General features: G+C 41.9%; 3 protein-coding genes across 12 annotated transcripts in view; all 3 read left to right on the top strand.

Annotated features, from left to right (window-relative positions):
• The window catches only part of LOC118232971 (popy class I histocompatibility antigen, alpha chain E-like), a 99,591-nt gene extending 94,644 nt beyond the window's left edge, over window positions 1–4,947 (top strand). For 2 of the 4 annotated variants that reach the window (XM_035428263.1, XM_035428260.1), the window contains exons 7-8: window positions 911–986; window positions 1,775–1,830. In XM_035428263.1, coding sequence (XP_035284154.1) covers window positions 911–915 — 5 coding nt within the window. In that variant the 3' untranslated portion in view covers window positions 916–986; window positions 1,775–1,830. Of the gene's footprint in view, window positions 1–910; window positions 1,205–1,774; window positions 1,831–4,732 lie in introns of those variants that run through there. The other 2 variants (XM_035428262.1, XM_035428261.1) reach the window with 2 other exon arrangements.
• The window catches only part of LOC118232969 (major histocompatibility complex class I-related gene protein-like), a 76,101-nt gene that overhangs the window by 20,220 nt on the left and 35,883 nt on the right, over window positions 1–19,998 (top strand). The window contains exon 1 of one of the 2 annotated variants that reach the window (XM_035428255.1): window positions 9,297–9,443. The exons of the other annotated variant lie outside the window; for it this stretch is intronic. Within the exon in view, the coding sequence (XP_035284146.1) occupies window positions 9,386–9,443 (58 nt within the window). The 5' untranslated portion in view covers window positions 9,297–9,385. Of the gene's footprint in view, window positions 1–9,296; window positions 9,444–19,998 lie in introns of those variants that run through there. 2 annotated transcript variants of the gene reach the window in all.
• LOC118232966 (BOLA class I histocompatibility antigen, alpha chain BL3-7-like) overlaps window positions 1–19,998 on the top strand; it is a 115,583-nt gene that overhangs the window by 90,469 nt on the left and 5,116 nt on the right. The window lies entirely within an intron of this gene.

The following is a 19,998-nucleotide window of genomic DNA, read 5'->3' as shown; positions in this document are numbered from 1 at the left end:
ATTACTCCTGTTTACATGTCTCCAGGGTTGCAGTGTTGTCCCTTGTGTGTGTGTGTGTTTGACTGACTGACTATATATTTTAACCAGTTCTGTCATTCTTAAATAGTTTTTAATTGGCTGAAATCGATGTTACTGGAGTTACTGTATGTGCCTGAGTGTATGATATGAGTCTGAGTGTATCTGAGTGTGTGATATGAACCTGGGTGTGTGATATGAGCTGAGTGTGTGATATGAGTCTGAGTGTGTGATATGAGTCTGAGTGTGTGATATGAGCTGAGTGTGTGATATGAGTCTGAGTGTGTGATATGAGCTGAGTGTGTGATATGAGTCTGAGTGTGTGATATGAGCTGAGTGTGTGATATGAGCCTGAGTGTGTGATATGAGCTGAGTGTGTGATATGAGTCTGAGTGTGTGATATGAGTCTGTGTGTGTGATATGAGCTGAGTGTGTGATATGAGTCTGAGTGTGTGATATGAGCTGAGTGTGTGATATGAGCCTGAGTGTGTGATATGAGTCTGAGTGTGTGATATGAGCCTGAGTGTGTGATATGAGTCTGAGTGTGTGATATGAGTCTGTGTGTGTGATATGAGCTGAGTGTGTGATATGAGTCTGAGTGTGTGATATGAGCTGAGTGTGTGATTTGAGCCTGAGTGTGTGATATGAGTCTGAGTGTGTGATATGAGCTGAGTGTGTGATATGAGCTGAGTGTGTGATATGAGTCTGAGTGTGTGATATGAATCTGAGTGTGTGATATGAGTCTGAGTGTGTGATATGAGCTGAGTGTGTGATTTGAGCCTGAGTGTGTGATATGAGTCTGAGTGTGTGATATGAGCCTGAGTGTGTGATATGTGTGATATGAGCTACACTGAGCTCTGCTGAACTGGGGTTCTGACTGAGCTTCTCGTTGCAGCCTGACACAGGTTCTGAGGGTTCTGACCGGCCTGCAGTAAAAGCCTGAGATCTCAGTAAAGACTGCGTAATGCACAGTAAGTCCCTTTACTGTAGACCTACTCTGTATAGATCCCCTCAGTTACAGAAATTCATCACTCTTCTGAACACACAGTTAGTTACTCCACTGTATTAATGTGTCTCAGTCTCCACACTCCAGTTACCACGGTTACATTATAGCTAACTTTTTAGATGATAAAGCCTCAATATATTCGATTCTATCCATATTGTGTTAGTTTGGATTTATCTAATGTTGAATGAATGATTGAATCATTCCATTTATATAGCACCATTCCAAACGCTCAAAGTGCTGTTTACACTGATGACTGGGAACTCACCTCCACCAATGTGTTGCTCCCACCTGAGTGATGCACGGCACCCATTTTCCACCAGATCGCTTACCACACATTAGCTAAGGTGGAGAGGGAGAGAACTTTTTTTTTAGCCTATTAAATCAAGGGATGATTAGGTGGCAAGTTTTAGAGAGCCAGGTTTGGAATTTAGCCAGGACACCGGGGAACCCCCTACACTATATATTGACACTATATATTGCTTTGAATGCATTGTGTACATTGGGTTGATATGTAGCTACGGCTAATAACTTCTTTAGCCAGCAGTCAGCAGGCTAGTAACAGACAAGACTGTGAATGAGCACAGATGTAAAGTGCTATCCAATGAGAGGTCGCCGTTTCAGAATGTGATGGAAGTGGATATTGACCAGAGCAGGCTATGCAGCTTCGCCAGGTCCACCCTGCAGGTCTGTAGATCTGTACTAGAGCCTGGATCCAGAGCAGAGTTTAATCACCCTGTACTGCTGTCTTTACAGGAGAGGAGCTGGAGGAGAGCTACAGCAAGAGGATCCCACACACACACACACATACAAACACACACACACGTACAATACACGCACACACATACAATACACACACACACGCACACACAATACAAACAGACACACACACACGCACGCATGCACACACACACATACACAAATATTTCACCTTTTCATTATGATCATCTACAGCTGGTGATAGTCTGGTGTCCCCAAAGAACAGTTTAGAAATTATTTGAAATGTTGTTTTTTAGAAGCTGAACTAATAATGCTTATTTGATTATAAAAAATCAGTTCCCAGTGGTCAACCCAACAAATGGTGTGGCCACCCATTTTGGCTGGAAGCTCTCAAAACTTAAACAGCCCCCAGAACAATGTTGATGGTTGTTATGCATTGCATTTGATAGCACGTTTAACTCATTATCTCAGAAGGCTTTACAGTGAAGGGGGTTACCCCACCTGTGTAGCCCCCACCAGCGTGGTGCACAGCAGCCATTTTGCGCTGGAACACTCACTGCATATCAGTAATTACAGTCACTTACTGCAGCAGTTAAAATGGAGGGTTATCAGGTGGTTGCTGACCTGGGGATTTTCTGAAAATAGTCATTGGATTAAGGGTTCATTTAACTAAACATTGAATGTTAATGCAGTCCTGGTTCTTCGTTTTCTCTTAGTTTTAAACACTGTACAAATACACTGTACTGTTCGCATTGGATCCATTAAAGCCCAAAAGAACATGTACATTATTTTAGATATTATGTGCCTATGAATTAATTAATTACTATTGTATATATTGATCATGAAATGTTTGATGATAATTATTATATGTTGCAATAATGTGCACATTACGGTGCGAGATATTCGGATTTGGATGTTTTGTTTATATTTGGTACAATTGCTTTGCACATTGCACTAAATGGTTGATCATACAGCAGTCAAAAGTGATGTCAGCCATTTTCACCTTTGCATGTGAGAGCAGAGGTGGTGGCAGTGATGCTTTGTCATGACTGGGAGCCCGTGCGTTTTTTTCACCACAAAAGCTCTGCAACAGCTCCGCAAGGACTCCACAATGTGGTCATCAGAATGATTCTGTTTTTTCATTTGGGTCTTTTGTTATTGAAAAAAACACAACCCAGAGGAAACATTTTACTTTGTTTTAAATAAATACTGTATTTTGAGATGACCAGTTTGTTTTTGGAATTCTTTGGAGGGAAACGAGCGAGTCTGAAATTAGGAACCCTACTCCACCTTTTACTCAAGCCAGGGCGAACTCAAATGGGAACTACGCTCTACAAGTTCCATTAGAGTACAGTCTGGACACATGTGAACCACGGAAGTGATCTTTATCAAAGTTCCATCATTTAAGCCGAAGTCTAAGTTTTCCGCATTCAGCAAAGAGGTTGGTGGAAAGATGCACAATGTGTGACCACAGAGGAAGAGTGTGTAGAAATCATTCAAATTTATCAATGACAGAAACTAACACTGTTATTCCATCAGTATTCAGCCATAATACAGAGTACATCTGTGGCCTGAGGGTTTACTTAAATACAACAAAGTTTCTCATTGTAGTGGCACTCCTGCAATGCAGCCAATACAGCCACTTGAGCCTTGAAGCTTGTTACAACCAAATGACGCGTGATAAAAGATTCAGAGTCATTTGTTCGTTTTAATTTCAACTTGTACAATATGAGCAAAATAAAACGATACAGACCGTATGCTTGCTTGTAAGTAAACACGGTCAAAAACTATATTGCTTTATAGCTTGCAAAGCCCATTCTTTGTTCAAAATGATCTAACGTAAAGTGAACGTAACACTAAGCATTCTGGTATTACTTAATGGGGGGTATTCTCAATACAAAAAAAACAATTTTACAGTTATGCAAAGATTTATATCTGTAATAAAATAATAATGTGAATGCTTACTATCTTGCCGTAACCAAATTAAAATATTTATTTTGAAGGTTACACTCATTATTTCCTCACTCAGAATTTGATTGATAATCCTGTTACTTTGGTGGAATTCAAAGATTTGGTTCAAATCACTGTAATAGAGATATGTGCATGTTTGCAATAACAGAACGAAACGATCTTTAGTCAGATTTTTTCCCTGCGTATTTGTCATGTTTCATCTGTTGTCCTTTATGTTTATACTGATCTGTTTATGTTGTCTCTTGGCTGGGCACTGAAGGATAAACATGCTTTCATCTAAAATATCTGATCGTCATATTTCTGGGGTTGTGTGAGTGTTGTTTTTATTCTAATTCAGATCTGGCTGAGCAACTGTGTCAGATTTTTTTTTATTTTAAGCCTTTTTTAAATAATAATAAAACATTGATTTCAAGTCTGAAATCCGATGCACTATACGGAGATACAGCCGAACAGCTAATTTTTTATCCCCCGTCCCTGGGCAGGTGAATGCCCAGGTGTTGCAGGCTGGGTCCCATCCTGCACTCCTACAGGCCATGAACGGACAGGAGAATGGAGTATGAGAGAAAACAAGTGTAGCTGGGCGGTGAAGAAAAACCAAGTTTTATTTATGCACATAAGGAGGTGGGTCCAAATGGTGGTGGGGTGGGGGGTGTAAAAGATCACTGTAAATAATGCCCCTTCTGTATGATGTTGCCTCTATTGTAGTTGATTTAACACTGCTGAGGTTGATTTAGCACTGCTGGGGTTGATTTAGCACTGCTGGGGTTGATTTAACACTACTGGGGTTGATTTAACACTGCTGGGGTTGATTTAACACTGCTGGAGTTGATTTAGCACTGCTTGGGTTGATTTAGCACTGCTGGGGTTGATTTAGCACTGCTGGGGTTGATTTAACACTGCTGGGGTTGATTTAACACTGCTGGAGTTGATTTAACACTGCTGGGGTTGATTTAACACTGCTGGAGTTGATTTAGCACTGCTTGGGTTGATTTAGCACTGCTGCTGATTATGTAACATTTGTAGTGTGCAGTGCAGGGGGAGCAGCTGCTTACTTTCATCATTCAACTACAATTAAGAGTAGGAACGCAAACAAACAGTAGCAGGACTTCTGCTGTTGATATTGTAAATATAGCTTTTTATGATGTAATTTTATTCAGGTTTTCTGTTGTGCTGATACATATGCATACATGTATGAAGGTGTTAAGATTTTCTGGAATAAAATTTACATTTGGAAGTGTCTTGTGCCTTTCTTGCTTCTTCATTACATTCCATTACAGGCATTTAGCAGACTTATCCAGAGCAACTTACACAACTTTTACATACAGTTGAGGCCATGGGAGGTGCTAGGGAGAGTTTTAGACCCAAAGCTGCAGCATAGGCAACAGGCTGGCAGGGTCCCACAGCTGTCGCTTTGAAGAGAGTTCTCCCCAAAAAACTTAGTTATGCTGTGCTGTCTCACACCGGATGGTATCGGGGGAAAATGTTTTTTTTTACTCTTGGGAAGCCCTCAGCCAAAAGGAGCGCGTTTCCCTAGGGTACTTCTCTCAAGCTCTCTCTTCCGGAAGGTTCTGCTCCCATCACAGTGATATCAGCGAGGCGAGAGCCTGCCACACCCCGACCAGCGCCACCCTGCCCGACTGTTCTGTCCAGTGTGGACCATCCCAAAACCAGCGCCACCCTGCCCGACTGTTCTGTCCAGCGTGGACCATCCCAAAACCAGCGCCACCCCGCCCGACTGCTCTGTCCAGTGTGGACCATCCCAAAACCAGCGCCACCCTGCCCGACTGTTCTGTCCAGTGTGGACCATCCCAAAACCAGCGCCACCCTGCTCGACTGTTCTGTCCTGGGTGGACCATCCCAAAACCAGGGCCACCCTGCCCGACTGTTCTGTCCAGGGTGGACCATCCCAAAACCAGCGCCACCCTGCCCGACTGTTCTGTCCAGTGTGGACCATCCCAAAACCAGGGCCACCCTGCCCGACTGTTCTGTCCAGGGTGGACCATCCCAAAACCAGGGCCACCCTGCCCGACTGTTCTGTCCAGTGTGGACCATCCCAAAACCAGCGCCACCCTGCCCGACTGTTCTGTCCAGTGTGGACCATCCCAAAACCAGGGCCACCCTGCCTGACTGCTCTGTCCAGTGTGGACCATCCCAAAACCAGGGCCACCCCGCCCGACTGTTCTGTCCAGTGTGGACCATCCCAAAACCAGGGCCATCCCGCCCGACTGTTCTGTCCAGTGTGGACCATCCCAAAACCCCAGTTACTGTTAGGCTCTGCGATACATTTAAATCCTACAGTTTGCCCACTCACGTGTCAGGGCAGTGTGTCGATAAAGAAGGGACAGTCTGCCCCTCAGCCCCGACTCTCACACAAGCACTCCGCGAAGTGCGATGACTGCGACACCGCAGGAGCAAAGCGCAATGAAAGTGGCGAAGACGACGCCTCCATCTCACGCAGTGGATTTATGCGCCGTACTGCAGCTCTCTGCCCAGCCACAGCGTGTGCTGAGCTATGAGCCCCACACAGTGCATGAGTGTGCCGGGGACCCAATCAGCTGCAGGCCAGCTGCACCCGCTGAACTGCATTCATGTAGGTCATTGGCTGCGCCACAGTCACGTGACCGCGTGGGAACAGGATCGCGGCCTGGCTGCTCGCATCAAGGAAAGTAACAAGACAGCAACAGTAATTATGGGGCTGGGGGGATTGGGGGGGATTGGGGGGGCTTGGGGGGGAGTGTCATATAACAACGCTTATGCTGGTTTTCGTTCCAACCACAATTGCAATCCCAGAATTTTAACTAGCTGTTCATTTTCCTTAATTAGGTACTTTTTAGAGGGATTGTTTACCCCCTGCAGCCACATTGTGTTGGAAATAGCTATGCATGCCATGAAGAATAGATTTCCCATGTTTGTATTATGCTATATTGCAAACAATGACATAAAAACATGAAAGAATGAGGTTAATCTATAGGTGAACATATGTTTAAATTCTTACATTTTTTCTTAAACCTGTTAACACATTTCAAGTTTGGCATCTTGTCATTTGGTTTGTCTTTGAATTCTCCAGTATCTTCCAGATGGTTAGTTTTAGTGTTCAGGTGGCCACACTTTCAGCAATAAGTCTATAGTTTTTAATTTGATCAGTTAAATATAATTTACCTGCTTTTATACAATTAGATATGTGCAATATAACCCAATAAACACAATGTGAACATGATAATTTTATTCTTCATGGCAATCATTCTGACATAATGTGGCTTAAGAGGGTAAATAATACCACTAAACATCAAAACCAAGTTTTAACAGTTTAAAATTTAAATTCTCAGATAGCAATTGTGGTTGGAACAAAAATCAGTCAGTGCCATTGATGCCAAAGAAATGCAGTAGAACAGGATTTTAAAAATTCAATAATTGCAATGAGTCAATGTATTGAGCGTCTCACTTCCTGGTTCCTTCAGCTGCCGTTTTAGGAAGAGAAGAATGAGAGCGTTGCCATCTATTAGAAACCAGTCATTTCTGTGAATCTGGAGCTGTGCGCGGAGTGCAGTATCATTACAGCCAGTAGAGGGCGCTGTGACACCGCAAATCTCTCACTGCGTCTGTTTGCCTTCCTGGTTACACTCCGGGACTTTCCAGTCAGGACTGCCGCCCCACCAAACAACATCACCATGACTGTCCCTGCCCACATTCGCCCTGTTCGCCCAGCAGAACAACACAAACTGGGAGTTTAGAGAAATTCCGGCGCTGAGTGTGGCGAACCCTACAGACACCAAGTACAGATCAATGTGAAAAACTTAAGCTCTGTTGTGTGAGCAAGAAACATTGTGACAATTTTGCAGGTTTGAAAGGGAACTTACGTTGCACTGAAATATAATTTTTGGAGCACAGATAAAATCATATTTCTATACTTTAAGAATAATTAAGGAATGGAAAATTCCTGCTGAAATGATAGCATGTCAGAACTCAGCAGAAGGGGTTGACACATAACAGGAGCAGATGTACTTGTGTATGGTGCAGCGACTGTGTCAGTGTGTCTGCCATCTCATCACTCGAGGGCTGACACAAAATGGCCGCTCCAAGCGATAGGACCGGTATGGGTGGAGTCTACCTGAGTAACATCACCGTGTGTGTATGTGCGCATGTGTGTTTGTGTGTGTGTGTGTATTCACATCAGGTACTTTCCTGAACCCATATTTTTATGCGTTATTATTCTGAAGGCATTTCCTGCATTTGGTCTTGCATTCTTTATCTGTGTGTGTGTGTGTGTGTGTTTGTATTTGTGTGTGTGTGTTTATGTATGTGTGTCTGTGTGAGTGTGTTTGTATTTGTGTGTGTCTGTGTGTTTATGTATGTGTGTCTGTGTGTGTTTGTGTGTGTGTGTTACAAATGTCTTCATTTGCGCATGTTGTAAGGTAATCGATGCATGGTGAGGTAATCGGTGCGTGTTCACCCTTATTTTCCACAAGCAGCTTTTGGATCTTGTCTCATCCTCAGATGTCCTCTGTCCCGCCACGCTTCCCTGACAGGACGCTGTTTGGGCGCCGTGTCGTTTGAGACGGTGGGGGGGGGGACCCAAGCGCATTATTGCTGACCGACTCTGAGGACGACGCTCTGAAGTGAAACTCACTCAGCTTCGGTGTCCTCGTCTCCACTCACGTAACACATGTCCCTCTATGACCCCTGACCTTTGACACCTGTGCTCAGGATGATGAGGTTGACCTTACAGGGCACTGATGCTCTCAGGGTCATCCACAGCAGTGTCTCCTCTAGACCAACTCCAGACTCAGACTCCTATTTCAATGCCCAAAACTCCCCTTACAATGGCCTTTGGTTACTTTTCAGAAACTGCCACATGTCAAGAACAGTCATGGCTTCTCATGGGCTGGGTTGCTTCAGTAGTCATTTTAAACACTGATTTCATTAATCCCCCTGTGAATCAATTATTACTCATGTCTTTTAAACACACAGGCTTTTTTAAATCAGCTTTTGATAGTCTTAAATTGACTTTAGGGTTGAAGTAATTTATTTCTACAGTTTTTTTATGCCTTCATATTTTATTTCAGTTTGTGTTGTTTTGCCTCCTAATGCACAATCAAACTCAACTTTCACCAGCTTTGCTTCTGACTCATTTTGCATTTATTTTTGTTGTGTTGCCCTTTTCTTCCACCAGAAGCACCTTCAGATTGACGTGTGAAAATTAGAACATAATTAAAGTGCACAAGCCCTGTAAAGACGTGTCACTCTCAGGTGGGGAAACATGGCTTTTATAGAATGTCTGTTAACTGTCTGTGGTTTTGATTTTATGCATTTAGTTTTCACTACAGCAATAACAACAGTAATGACAACAACAACAATAATAATAACAACATTTATTTATTTATTTATTTATTATTCCATGGCGTTCAACGCCGATGATATAAGTTGTCTAATGAGCTACATGGTACGTTACCGTCAGTCACAAGTTCGCACATCAGAGTGCTTTACTTTCAGTTTCGTACGGTTGCTCTCTCCTTTTTTTAATATTGGTCGAAAGCGACTCCTTCAGCCAACCATTTTATTCCCAGCGCAAATAATTTACGGAGATGTTGGACACCACAGGGCGGTAACCAGACCAGGAGTGCTGAAGTGTCCTTCTACCGCTACAATTTTATTAAAATTCCGACGGTTTTTGGCAAAATGAACAAGCTGGTTCTCCTGACGCTGATGCTATGTGGCATCCACGCGGCTTCCGCAGGTAAGACTGAGTTTAGGAGATGATTTTCAATGTATTTTGTGAAGAAAGGGTTTTTTGTCGAAATACAATTTTTTTGATTTCCGTTTAGGCTATTTTGAGGTAACAAACCAATAAATATATTCGTCCAGAGGAAATTATTTACTTAAAAATTTATTTCCTTTGCTTTCATTTTGTAATATTGTAGTTTTAACAGTTATTCACCAGTGTCGCACTTCACGAGCCACGCAGGAACAGGTCCGTAGAAACCCGGTCAGTTTTCGCTCAACGCAGTAAAAGCAGCCGGAGAACGCGCCTGTTTTGTGAAACTGACTATTTTGTGGCTGTATTTCGGGGTCAGTTTAAGAAATCTGATAAAATTGTGCCCTTCAAAACACGAAATTCGGATTAAGAGACAACTTTTAGCCTATTCTTTAAAAACACGCGCCAGCCTATTGATTCACCTCAGTCTTTAATTTGATCCGTTGAAAATAATTTAGGCTGCCTCTTTTTTTTTTTTTTTTTTAATGCTTGCGATATATGACAATAAGCGCAATATGAACATGTTAATTTTATTCTTCCTGGCTTGCATAGCTATTTCTGGCGTAATGTGGCTGACGAGAGTAAATAACCCCTCTACACTCTAAAAGCACCTAATTAATTAAAATGTACAGCTTGTTAAAATTTTGGGATTGCAGTTGTGGTTGGAATGAAAACCAGCAGACAAAAGGGGCCCCCAGGACCGAGTTTGGGAACCACTGATTTAAGTCGATAACCTTCGCCTGTCTGTCAATCTTGAAAAAATATCAAAATTAATCTGTCAATAATAGTAATATCATGAACAATATCAATAATATAAATATTATTATTAATAACAATATTTTTTATTATTATTATTGTTATTATCATTGTCCTCTTACGTTTCTTAGTGTAATGATAGCGTTTAATTATTAGCTAGACCTACATCGTATTGGAGCTTGTCAATGATATAATGCAAGTAGCATTTTAAAAAATGACTTTTAAAAAGTTCAGCCAAAGAAACATGTTTGTTTTGAATCTGCGCAACTTCATACCCAGTAGGTACCGAGATGTTTGAATCTCTTCAGTATTTTCCTCGGGTTTATTTGACTCTCAGGCTATTTTAATATCTTTCCCTGTTGATAGCCTATGAAGAAGCAAATAAATGAAAGATTGTAGCTACTGGATGTTTAGTGCCAAGTGCCGCAATGGTGCCATTTTATTTACCGCCAAAGATCAGCGTCCTCGCATAAAGATCAGCGGTTTGAAAAGAGCAGCGGTTCTCCTCTTCCCCTTGCTCCTGGCACCAGCCCGAAGCGGGAGCCACAGGACTGGCTGATCTCCCTGCCCGCTGGGTCAGCTCCGCTGGGTCGGCTCTGCTGGGTCAGCTCTGCTGGGTCGGATCCTGTCCCCCTGCCTGGCAGTGCCACCCTCTGGCCTGCCAGCCCGTCTCCCCGTACGACCAGAGTCATCCTCGCCCGGATTCATTGGCATTTTTGCGTTGCTAATTTCGTAGTGCTGCTTATTAATTATGTAATTTGCCTTCTCCAATGTAACCGGTGCCAGCCAGCAGCAGATGGGCTCCCCCTGGTTTTATACTGAAAGTTTAATGCGTTGTTTTTATATTCGGTCTAATAATCAATCATACTGTTTTGGCCTAATAATCACTTATAAGGTGAGGAAAAAGTTAATATAGTAAAGCTCAGTATCACGGAGTGTTATTGTAGTGCTCATGTGATACTGTAGGCAAGACAGCCTGTCCGTGCCTTTTGCAGTATTCTGCCACAAGAGGGCGCCATCTGCCCGTGAAATTCAAGCCAGTTATTTCGCGCATTTTGGTTAAGTGCATAATATGCGCTAATTCCGGCTCATTTGGGGTATCTCTCTGTCACCTCAGGGGCTTCATACTCGTTAGAATTACAATACCTGTTTTTTGTTGTCTTTTGTTATCTGTTTCTAGAAATGGAAGTGTGTGTGTGCGACTGTGTTTTATAGGGGGTTGTTTACTTCCCTGTCCCACCCTCCCTCCTGACCCTTGTGTTCTGACTGTACCTGTGTGCTCTTGGTTGGTTCATTTTGTGGGTTGTGATGGATTGCTGCATTGTCTGTGCATGTTCTTGTGAGTCTGTGTACATGTGCTAGTTTTTAGGCTGGGGTTTTTTGTATGGTTTACTGAGTGGATGTGCTTGTTTTTGGGGGTTTCGTTAGTTTTACTGAAAGGATGTACTTGTATTTGGGGGGGTTGTCTGTTGTACTGTGTGGATGTGCTTGTTTCTGGGGGTTTTGCCTGTTTCACTGAGAGGAAAGAACGGTCAGCTCATGACAGCGCAGTTTTGAGACGCACCTCAGACACAGAGCTGCTGATTGGCTCCACAGCTTGTTCTGTAGTTTTCTTGCTTGTCGCAAACAGAAAGTCTAATGTGGTCCCTACTCAGTGATGTGGGGTACACTGCTACACCAGGGGGTCACTGCAGACCCTACAACCGGGAGTTTGGAAATGAGAGGGAGAGAGAGACAGTGAGGTCTGAGATACAGGGCCTGAAATATTCTAGTTTCATTTTGTGTGAAGAAGGAGGCTGAAAAATAGTAATAATTGTGTTTTTGAGTACTTAATGTTTGGGGAGAGGTGTGGCACAGTTCGTTAGCCCATCGCAGTAGCTATGAATTCTCAGGCCCGGGACAAAATATAAATATAATATAAAATATATTGGGAACCCCCCCATATATTTTGTAACAAATTAAAAACAGATACACCCCATATACTGGGCCCAAAATGTCCCAGTTGCCCCCCCCTTCCGTATGTGCGGCCCTGTGCAGGACAGCCGACTCTGGAGCCGTATGCTGGTCCCCTTGCCTGGGGGGACCTCTTACTTTCAGTTTCCTGACTCAACCTTCTCATCTTCGATCTACCCAGAGGCTTATGATGCTTCCTCTCCTATTGGTCGTGAGAAAACTCTGTCAGCCAATCAGATTATTGTGTGCTCTACAGTCTCACAAAGCTGTAGACAGTGGCAGCAGTGGTGAGGAACTGGTTCGTTTGAGGTGTTTGTGCAGAGCAGTGATGGTGTGGGCTGTGGAGCTGCTGGTGCTTTTAGCCTCTCTGGCACTCTGGTTTTGAGATTCAGGAGATGTAATCTGATGAGCCTGTGAACAAATGTAGTGTGAGCAGGAGAAGTTTTTTATTTATTCATTAACCCTTCTATAGACAGGGTAGGTTGACTGAGCACACACGGTCATTTACAGCAGCCCTGTTAACACTCCTCCAAGGAGCCTAACTTGCATGTCTTTGGATTTTAAAAAACCTGAGTATTGTTATATTGTCTGAGAAATATTTCTGATTCCCTTTCCTTTATGTCTGATTCAGTAGACCCTATCTGAGATATATTTGATTGAGAGTTGTTTTCACTGCTTTAATCTTTTAAATTTGATTTCTGTAATCTAGAAGTGGTCCTGTATAACATCTCTAAATAGTTGTTTAGAGAGAAAGAGAGAAAGAGAAATTGACAGTCATGCACTTTGCATACGCTATTAATGTACTGTACATTAATTACATTACATCATTACATTAATACATTAATGTTGATCTATAATTTCTAATTAAGTAAGTGTGTGTATTTGGCATGTGTAGACTAATTGTGTATGCGGTGTGTGCGTTTATGTACTGAACATTGTTGAGCTGTAATTCCTGCAGTTCTGACAAATGTGTTTGTGTCCACAGCCTCTCACTCTCTGAAGTACTTCTACACTGGTGTCACAGCTGGTATTGATTTCCCAGAGTTCATTGCTGTGGGTCTGGTGGATGATGAGCAGATTACATACTACGACAGCAACATGAGGAGGACAATCCCCAAGACTGAGTGGATACAGGAGAATTTGGGAGCAGGTTACTGGGATGAAATGAGTAAGATTAGCATGGGTCATCAGCAGAACTTCAAAGACAATATTGGAATTGCAATGGAGCGTTTCAACCATACTCAGGGTGAGTGAACTCACATGTAAACATACACACACACACACACACTCAGAATTTCCACTTTAGTACACTTTAATTAACATTATAGATCCCACAGAAAGTGAAATTGAAAATGAATGATATTCAGCAGCTGGTAAGTGAAAGGGAAGTTTTTTTACCAGCTACTTAGGTGAAAGTAGCATTTATAGCTGTGATGTCATCTGGCTCCTTGTAATATAAAAAATGTTTTCAGGAGTTTTCTATTGATATGCATTGTACTGAGAGTGATTTGAACCAATCGTTTAGTTTTACCTTAGAGGGCAAATCTTGTGATTGGTTCATTATATTACACTGAAAGCAATCATCTGGCAGGTGCTCTTATCCAGAGCAATGGACAGTAGTAGAGAACTGTGCTGTACCTAGCCTTTGAGGGGCCCTAAACATGGTTTGAGTTTTGGGTTTCCAACCCATTAATAATATATTAGAGGGCCCCCTGGTGGTCACAGGGCTGTAAGCAGACGCTTATGTCACTTGTTCAGTCAGCCCGGTTCTGGTGGAAAACATCAGTGTTGCTCTCAGGAACACAGAAACACAGCATCAAACAATCCAGCCTCACTCTTCCATTTCTGTGTTCGGTATCCTGCAGTAAACTTACTGTTCAGCTGGATCACTCCATCATTCCCTGGGCCCTGGTGCAGAGTCTCTGTTCTGTCCTCTGGATGTGTCTGAAATATGGCTGATGTAGAGCTGATTTAGTCAGTTAAAGTTTAGTAAATACCAGAGTATCATATCAATTCTGCTATTATTATTATTCCCTATTTCCCACTGGAAATCAACATAGTGATCTTCACTGACATCAACTCAATCATTTGTGTAACTTAAATACAAGCTAACTTGATTTCATCTGGGTTCTAAAACAGCTGGTGTACAGAGTTGCAACAACAAACTCAAGATCAAGATACTTGTCATATCAATAAAAACTGAGAGGGCATTTGTCTCAGTGCAGCTCAAAAAGGAAGACAAACACAATCACATGATTCACATACAATACACTCAATCGCGTAATAATCAATGTAGTCGCAAGATTACCAGAGAATGAAAAAAAAAAAAAAAAATAAACGATAAAATTAAACAGTTATAATAATAATAAAAATGTCCAATAAAATCCAATTAAATAAAATAAAGAAAATAAAGTAAAATCAAATTAAGTGCGCAGTTTGTCTGCCTATTTGTTTGATGGTAGGACAATCTTTTTTGAGGTTAAAAACTGTATGGCTAGAGGATGTGTGCTATTAGATTAACGAGAGGTAGGGCAGTGAAGATTATCCCAGAATAAAATTTTTAAATTTAAATGAGAAATAAATGACAAGTTTATTATTATTATTATTAATAATAATAATAATAATAATAATAATAATAATAATAATAATAATAATAATATCCTATGAAACAAAACAAAATCTAATCAAACTTTAAAAAGTGCACAGTGCGTTTTTGCCTATCTGATGCTGGAACAAACTTTGTTGAGGTTACTGTATGGCTAGAGGATGTGTGCTATTAGATAAACAAGAGGTAAGGCAGTGAAGATTATCCCAAAATAAAATGTTTAAATTTAAATGAGAAATAAATGACAAAGGTTTATTAATAATAATAATAATAATAATAATAATGTCCAGTAAAATCCAATTTAACAAAACAAAATCTAATCAGATTTAGAAAAGTGCACAGTGCGTTTAGAAGGGAGGGGCTTGAAGAGGTGGTTTGCAGGGTGAGAGGTATCAGTTTGAATTTTATGAGCTTTCTAAAGCAATCTGCTGTGATGATATATACAACTGAGGGGAGATCTAGTCCAGTGATTTTAGACGCCATGCACACCACACTTCCAAGCTGCTTCCTTTCCTGTGCTGTTGTGTAGCCGTACCAGACGGAGACACTTTCGACGACTGCCCCATAAAAGTGTAGCATCACCTCCTTGCAGTGGTGGGCCGTCAGGGCCAGCAAGGCCTTCTCTGCTGGCCTAGAATCAGAAAATTATAGCTGTCAGAATCAGAAAATTATATTTTTAGAATTTTATATATATTTTCATTAATGCTATATGTATTTTACAGAGGTCGTTCCCATCAGTCTATTAACGCCTTTCATTGCTACTCTCTCCCTCAGTTGCGCTGCTTCCAGTGCAGCTCATATAATTTAGAGCTTTTATCCAATCAGATTTTCCACCTGTGCTGTCTCCGGGTGAAAAATCAACCCTGAGGCCTTCAGAATATCGAGTGAATCCCCTCTGCTGTTGAAGCAAATGGGGGACGATTTTGTTGATTGTCATATTCTTTAACCAATCATATTTCGAGTTTGCGATGTTGGGCGTATTCTTTGACACGCTGGAGCCTTCTAGATGGCCTTCTAATTAGGTTGCCTAGCCGCGTACGTTATCATTTTCGAATGGTGTGACCGAAGGGCCAGTTAGAGGGTATGCGCTGACATCACTTTCCCACCGGAATACGAACCCCTCAGTCGGACTGAGTGGCAAAACATGCTGCTGCAACATGGCTAGGGAAAACTGCGAAACCGGGAGAAAACAAACGATTATCAAAACGAAATTAAAGGCAGTTGGACTCGACAGTGATCCTTACAACTTACCGGCGAATGGTGAGCTGAAAATTGGTGGGGCGCAAAACTTTCCTTAAAACTAATCATTGATGTCAACCTGTTTTCATTAATTTTCTTGTATTATCAAGTGTGCCAACGATTGGACTAATCAAATGGCAAGTAGCCTAACACTCAGCGTCTTCATACCGTGTTAGGGGGATTAAATCATAAATTCAATTCATCCGTTAAAAATTTGTTTTAATCACCAAGTAGTCTACACTTAACAAACAAGATACACCAGTCTGTTATCTACCGCGTGGATTAATTGTATTGATACTCAAGGAAAATCAGGGGAAGTTTCTGCCACTGCTTAGTAATTAAAATTGATTTTTCCAAATCACATTTACCATTTAATCTCCCTAACACAAAGCGAAGAAGCTGTGTCACTTTCCAATTGATCAGTCAGATCGTTTGCATGCTTGTTAATCACTGAAAATTAATTAAAACAGTTTGAGATCAATGATTGGTATAAAGGAAAGTTTTGCACACCACTTGTTTCTTTGGTATGCAATGTTTATTTGTGATGCAGCATCCTGTCATACTGCGTAATAGTGGTACCTCCTTGATGGTTTCAGTCACAATGTATTCAGGTCTCTGCAGTTAGGGTATTGTAACTCTCATAGGGGTTGAGCTTCGTGTTAAATCACTTTATTCCACTCGATAAAGGTTACTGTCACTGTGAATATGGAGTGGTTCCGTCGAATGACAATAGCCTATAGCCCTAGTGTCATGGTGAGCTTATTCAAAGGCGGTTTAATTGCAGGAGGATAGCACTGAAGGCCTAGGTGTAAAATACACGGCCCGCCACTGCCTCCTTGGATACCCCAGACTTCCTCAACTCTCATAAAATAAAGACTTTGATGGGATTTTAATATAATGGAGTTGGTGCTCTCCTCCCATTTCAGTGAATTGCAAATTATAGTGCCTAAAAACTTCACTGAGCCCACCCTCTCCACAGTTTAGCACTCAATAACAAGTGGTGAGAGTTCTTTCTTACTTCTAAAATCAACTACCATTTATTTAGTTTCCATAATACTGAGGTTAAAATAGTTAACAGAGCTCCACCTCACAAGTGGTTCAGGTTCCCTTCTGTAAACCGATTCGTCCCCTTTACTAATCAAACCAACTACTGTTGTATCATCAGCGGTTTATATTAATTTATATATATAAATTTTCACAGTGTCTGAGTGTGATACACAGTCATTAGTGTACAGTGAGTCAAGCTGTGGTGACAACACACAGCCCTGAGTGCTCCAGTACAGAGGAACCTGGGTTTTGAGAGCATACTGTTGATTTTAACAACTTGTTTCCTATTGGTTAAAAAGGCTAAAATCCAAAGGCAAAGGCACTGTTCAAAACCAGGCCCCCTAATCTTATCATAAATCCAAGTAAGGTAGTGTTAAAGGCAGAGCTGTAATCTATGAATAATGTTAGGACATAGGTGCGTAGGGTGCACACTGACAAAAATCAATTCTGCTCCGCGCGAGGAGAAAGTGGCTCTTCGCGAGGGAGGAGAAATATTTTGCGAGCGAGTAGAACCACCTCGCGCGCAGCTCATTGTTTTACTCTCGGTGTTGAAATTTGTACATGTGAAAGTGGTTTTGTGCTCGCGCAGTGAATATCTGCGCGCGTGGCTGCTTGTTTTACTCGCGCAGTGAATATCTGCGCGCGTGGCTGCTTGTTTTACTCGCGCAGTGAATATCTGCGCGTGGCTGCTTGTTTTACTCGCGCAGTGAATATCTGCGCACGCGGCTGCTTGTTTTACTCGTGCAGTGAATATCTGCTCACGCTGATTATTGGCATTAAATTGACGCCATATGGAAGCACGTTCAGCAGGCATGCCGCAGGCACCAGAGCAGTAAAACCCATGCTAGCGCCCATTGTAAATACGACGGGTTCCGTCAATCCCAGTCAGACCATGGTACCGTGGTGCATCAATTAAATCCAGAGGCAATGAACTCTAGACTGATCGAAAGAAACCGAGACCATATTAAAGTGGTGCTCGATATCGTAACGCTTTGTGCTAGACAGAACATTGCACTTCGTGGACATCCGGAGGGCGAAGATGCACATAATACGGGCAATTTCCTCGAGATCTTTAAATTCATGTGCAAACACGATCCGTTGGTAATTTTACTGACTACGCTTCCCATCCTCTCTAGCAGGTGATAGCGTTGTGTTTTATAGGAGATCCGGTGCATCCGATTGTTGCTAAATGGAGAGTGCTTAACTAAATCGCTGTCTCTATCGCTCAACTTTTACATATTATTATTTTGTGTTGCAATAAAAACAATGATATTGATTACATTTGGGTTTTTGATTAGTGACATTATGCTGGTGCTGGTCTGTACGGTTATTCTCATCTCGAAATAGTTCGTGTTTTTTTGACAGGTCATACAGCTCATTCAGCCTCAATGACAAATTGAATTACAATGACAAAGCATGTCTCTGAGCACTCGTTTATAAAAATGACGTTATTACAATTAAGCCTACTTTTACCAGCATATTGTCCTTAACTAAATTAATGTGACACTATCTCTATCTTAAATAATTTGGCCCACCCACAAATGATCGTGGCCTACCCACAATTTGATTCCTGTCACTGCTACTGCTCACAACAGCCACTGATGCATGGGGCTTGCAAAACAATGTAATAGCATGTGTTCACGACAATGCCAGTAATATGGTTTGAGCAAATGGTTCGTTGGAGTGGGAGTCTGTGCCATGTTTCGCCCACACTCTCCAGCTCACTATTATTGACGGATTCAAGGCCGCTAGTATGAGTCGTCTGGTGGGAGCTTGCAGCAGATTAGTAAGACGCTTCCATCATAGCAGTGTAGCTACTAATGCACTGAAAGGGAAACTGCGACAGCAAAATCTACCTGAGCACAGTGTTGCCGAACCCATTGGAATTCCGTGTGTGAAATGTTTGAATGCATGCACAAGCAACAGCGGGCCGTCTCTGCTACCCTGTCTGACAGGAATGTGACCAAATTAACGGAGGCCAGAACGCTGGATCTAACTGATGACAACTGGCAGACCATGGAAGACATGCTGCTTGTCCTGCATACACTTAAATGTGCCACCACTGCTTTGTGCAGCGAGTCCAACGTCTGCATATCCATGGTCTGTCCTGTAACCAGCACTCTCCTACATAAGCACCTGAACACAGAAGACGGGGAATCTGTCCAAGGGACAAAGTTTAAAACCACACTGGCAGAGTCACTTCGTAGACGGATGGCCCCAGCTGATTCAGAGAGAGCAGGAAGTTTAGCACTGCTTGCCACTGCTGTTGACCCCAGGCATAAACATCTCAGTTTCCTCGATCCAGTGGTAAAACAGAGTGTAAAGGAAAAACTTGTGACTGCTAACTTTACTACCGGTGGGCTACCGGTAATCGGGTGACTGCCCTAAAAAAGAGTGCATTCCATAGCTCTCCATAGTGACTGCTTGGTTTACAATAAGCCGATGAGTGACTTTGTTTTGTTTACGTGAAGCCAGCTATGTTACTGGCTGCTACATCTTCCTTTACTTATGTAAAAGATAAGTGAAACCGGCCTTCAGTATAAAAGGCTAAGACTAGTGTTTTTGTTTTGGAAGACATTTCTGTTTGGCTTTTAAGTGATAGATAGCATGATCTACCCACTTTTTTGCTAAAGGAGGCCTACAACTCATTGAGACACTGATATTAAAAAAATATATAATTTTAGAATTTAAGCGCCAGTTACGTAGCCTATGTTTATGTATGTTATGAGTGGCAAGTAGGCTACACGTTGACTATAATAAGATGTTAATATTGACATTCAATAAAGCCTTTGATTTACATTTTCTATTCCGAGGCTGCATTATTTCTTCATATTAAACTTCTGAAATTGATACAAGTATTTGGGAAATCAGCAAGTTAGTCCACAGATTTTACACAGACACGGTCACAGACGCTATACAATGGAAAGAAAATTGGGC

Source organism: Anguilla anguilla, chromosome 8, assembly GCF_013347855.1.
Source record: "Anguilla anguilla isolate fAngAng1 chromosome 8, fAngAng1.pri, whole genome shotgun sequence".
NCBI classification, from domain to species: domain Eukaryota; kingdom Metazoa; phylum Chordata; class Actinopteri; order Anguilliformes; family Anguillidae; genus Anguilla; species Anguilla anguilla.
Note: the sequence above shows the minus strand (reverse complement) of the source record. Positions and strands in the feature narration are given on the sequence as shown.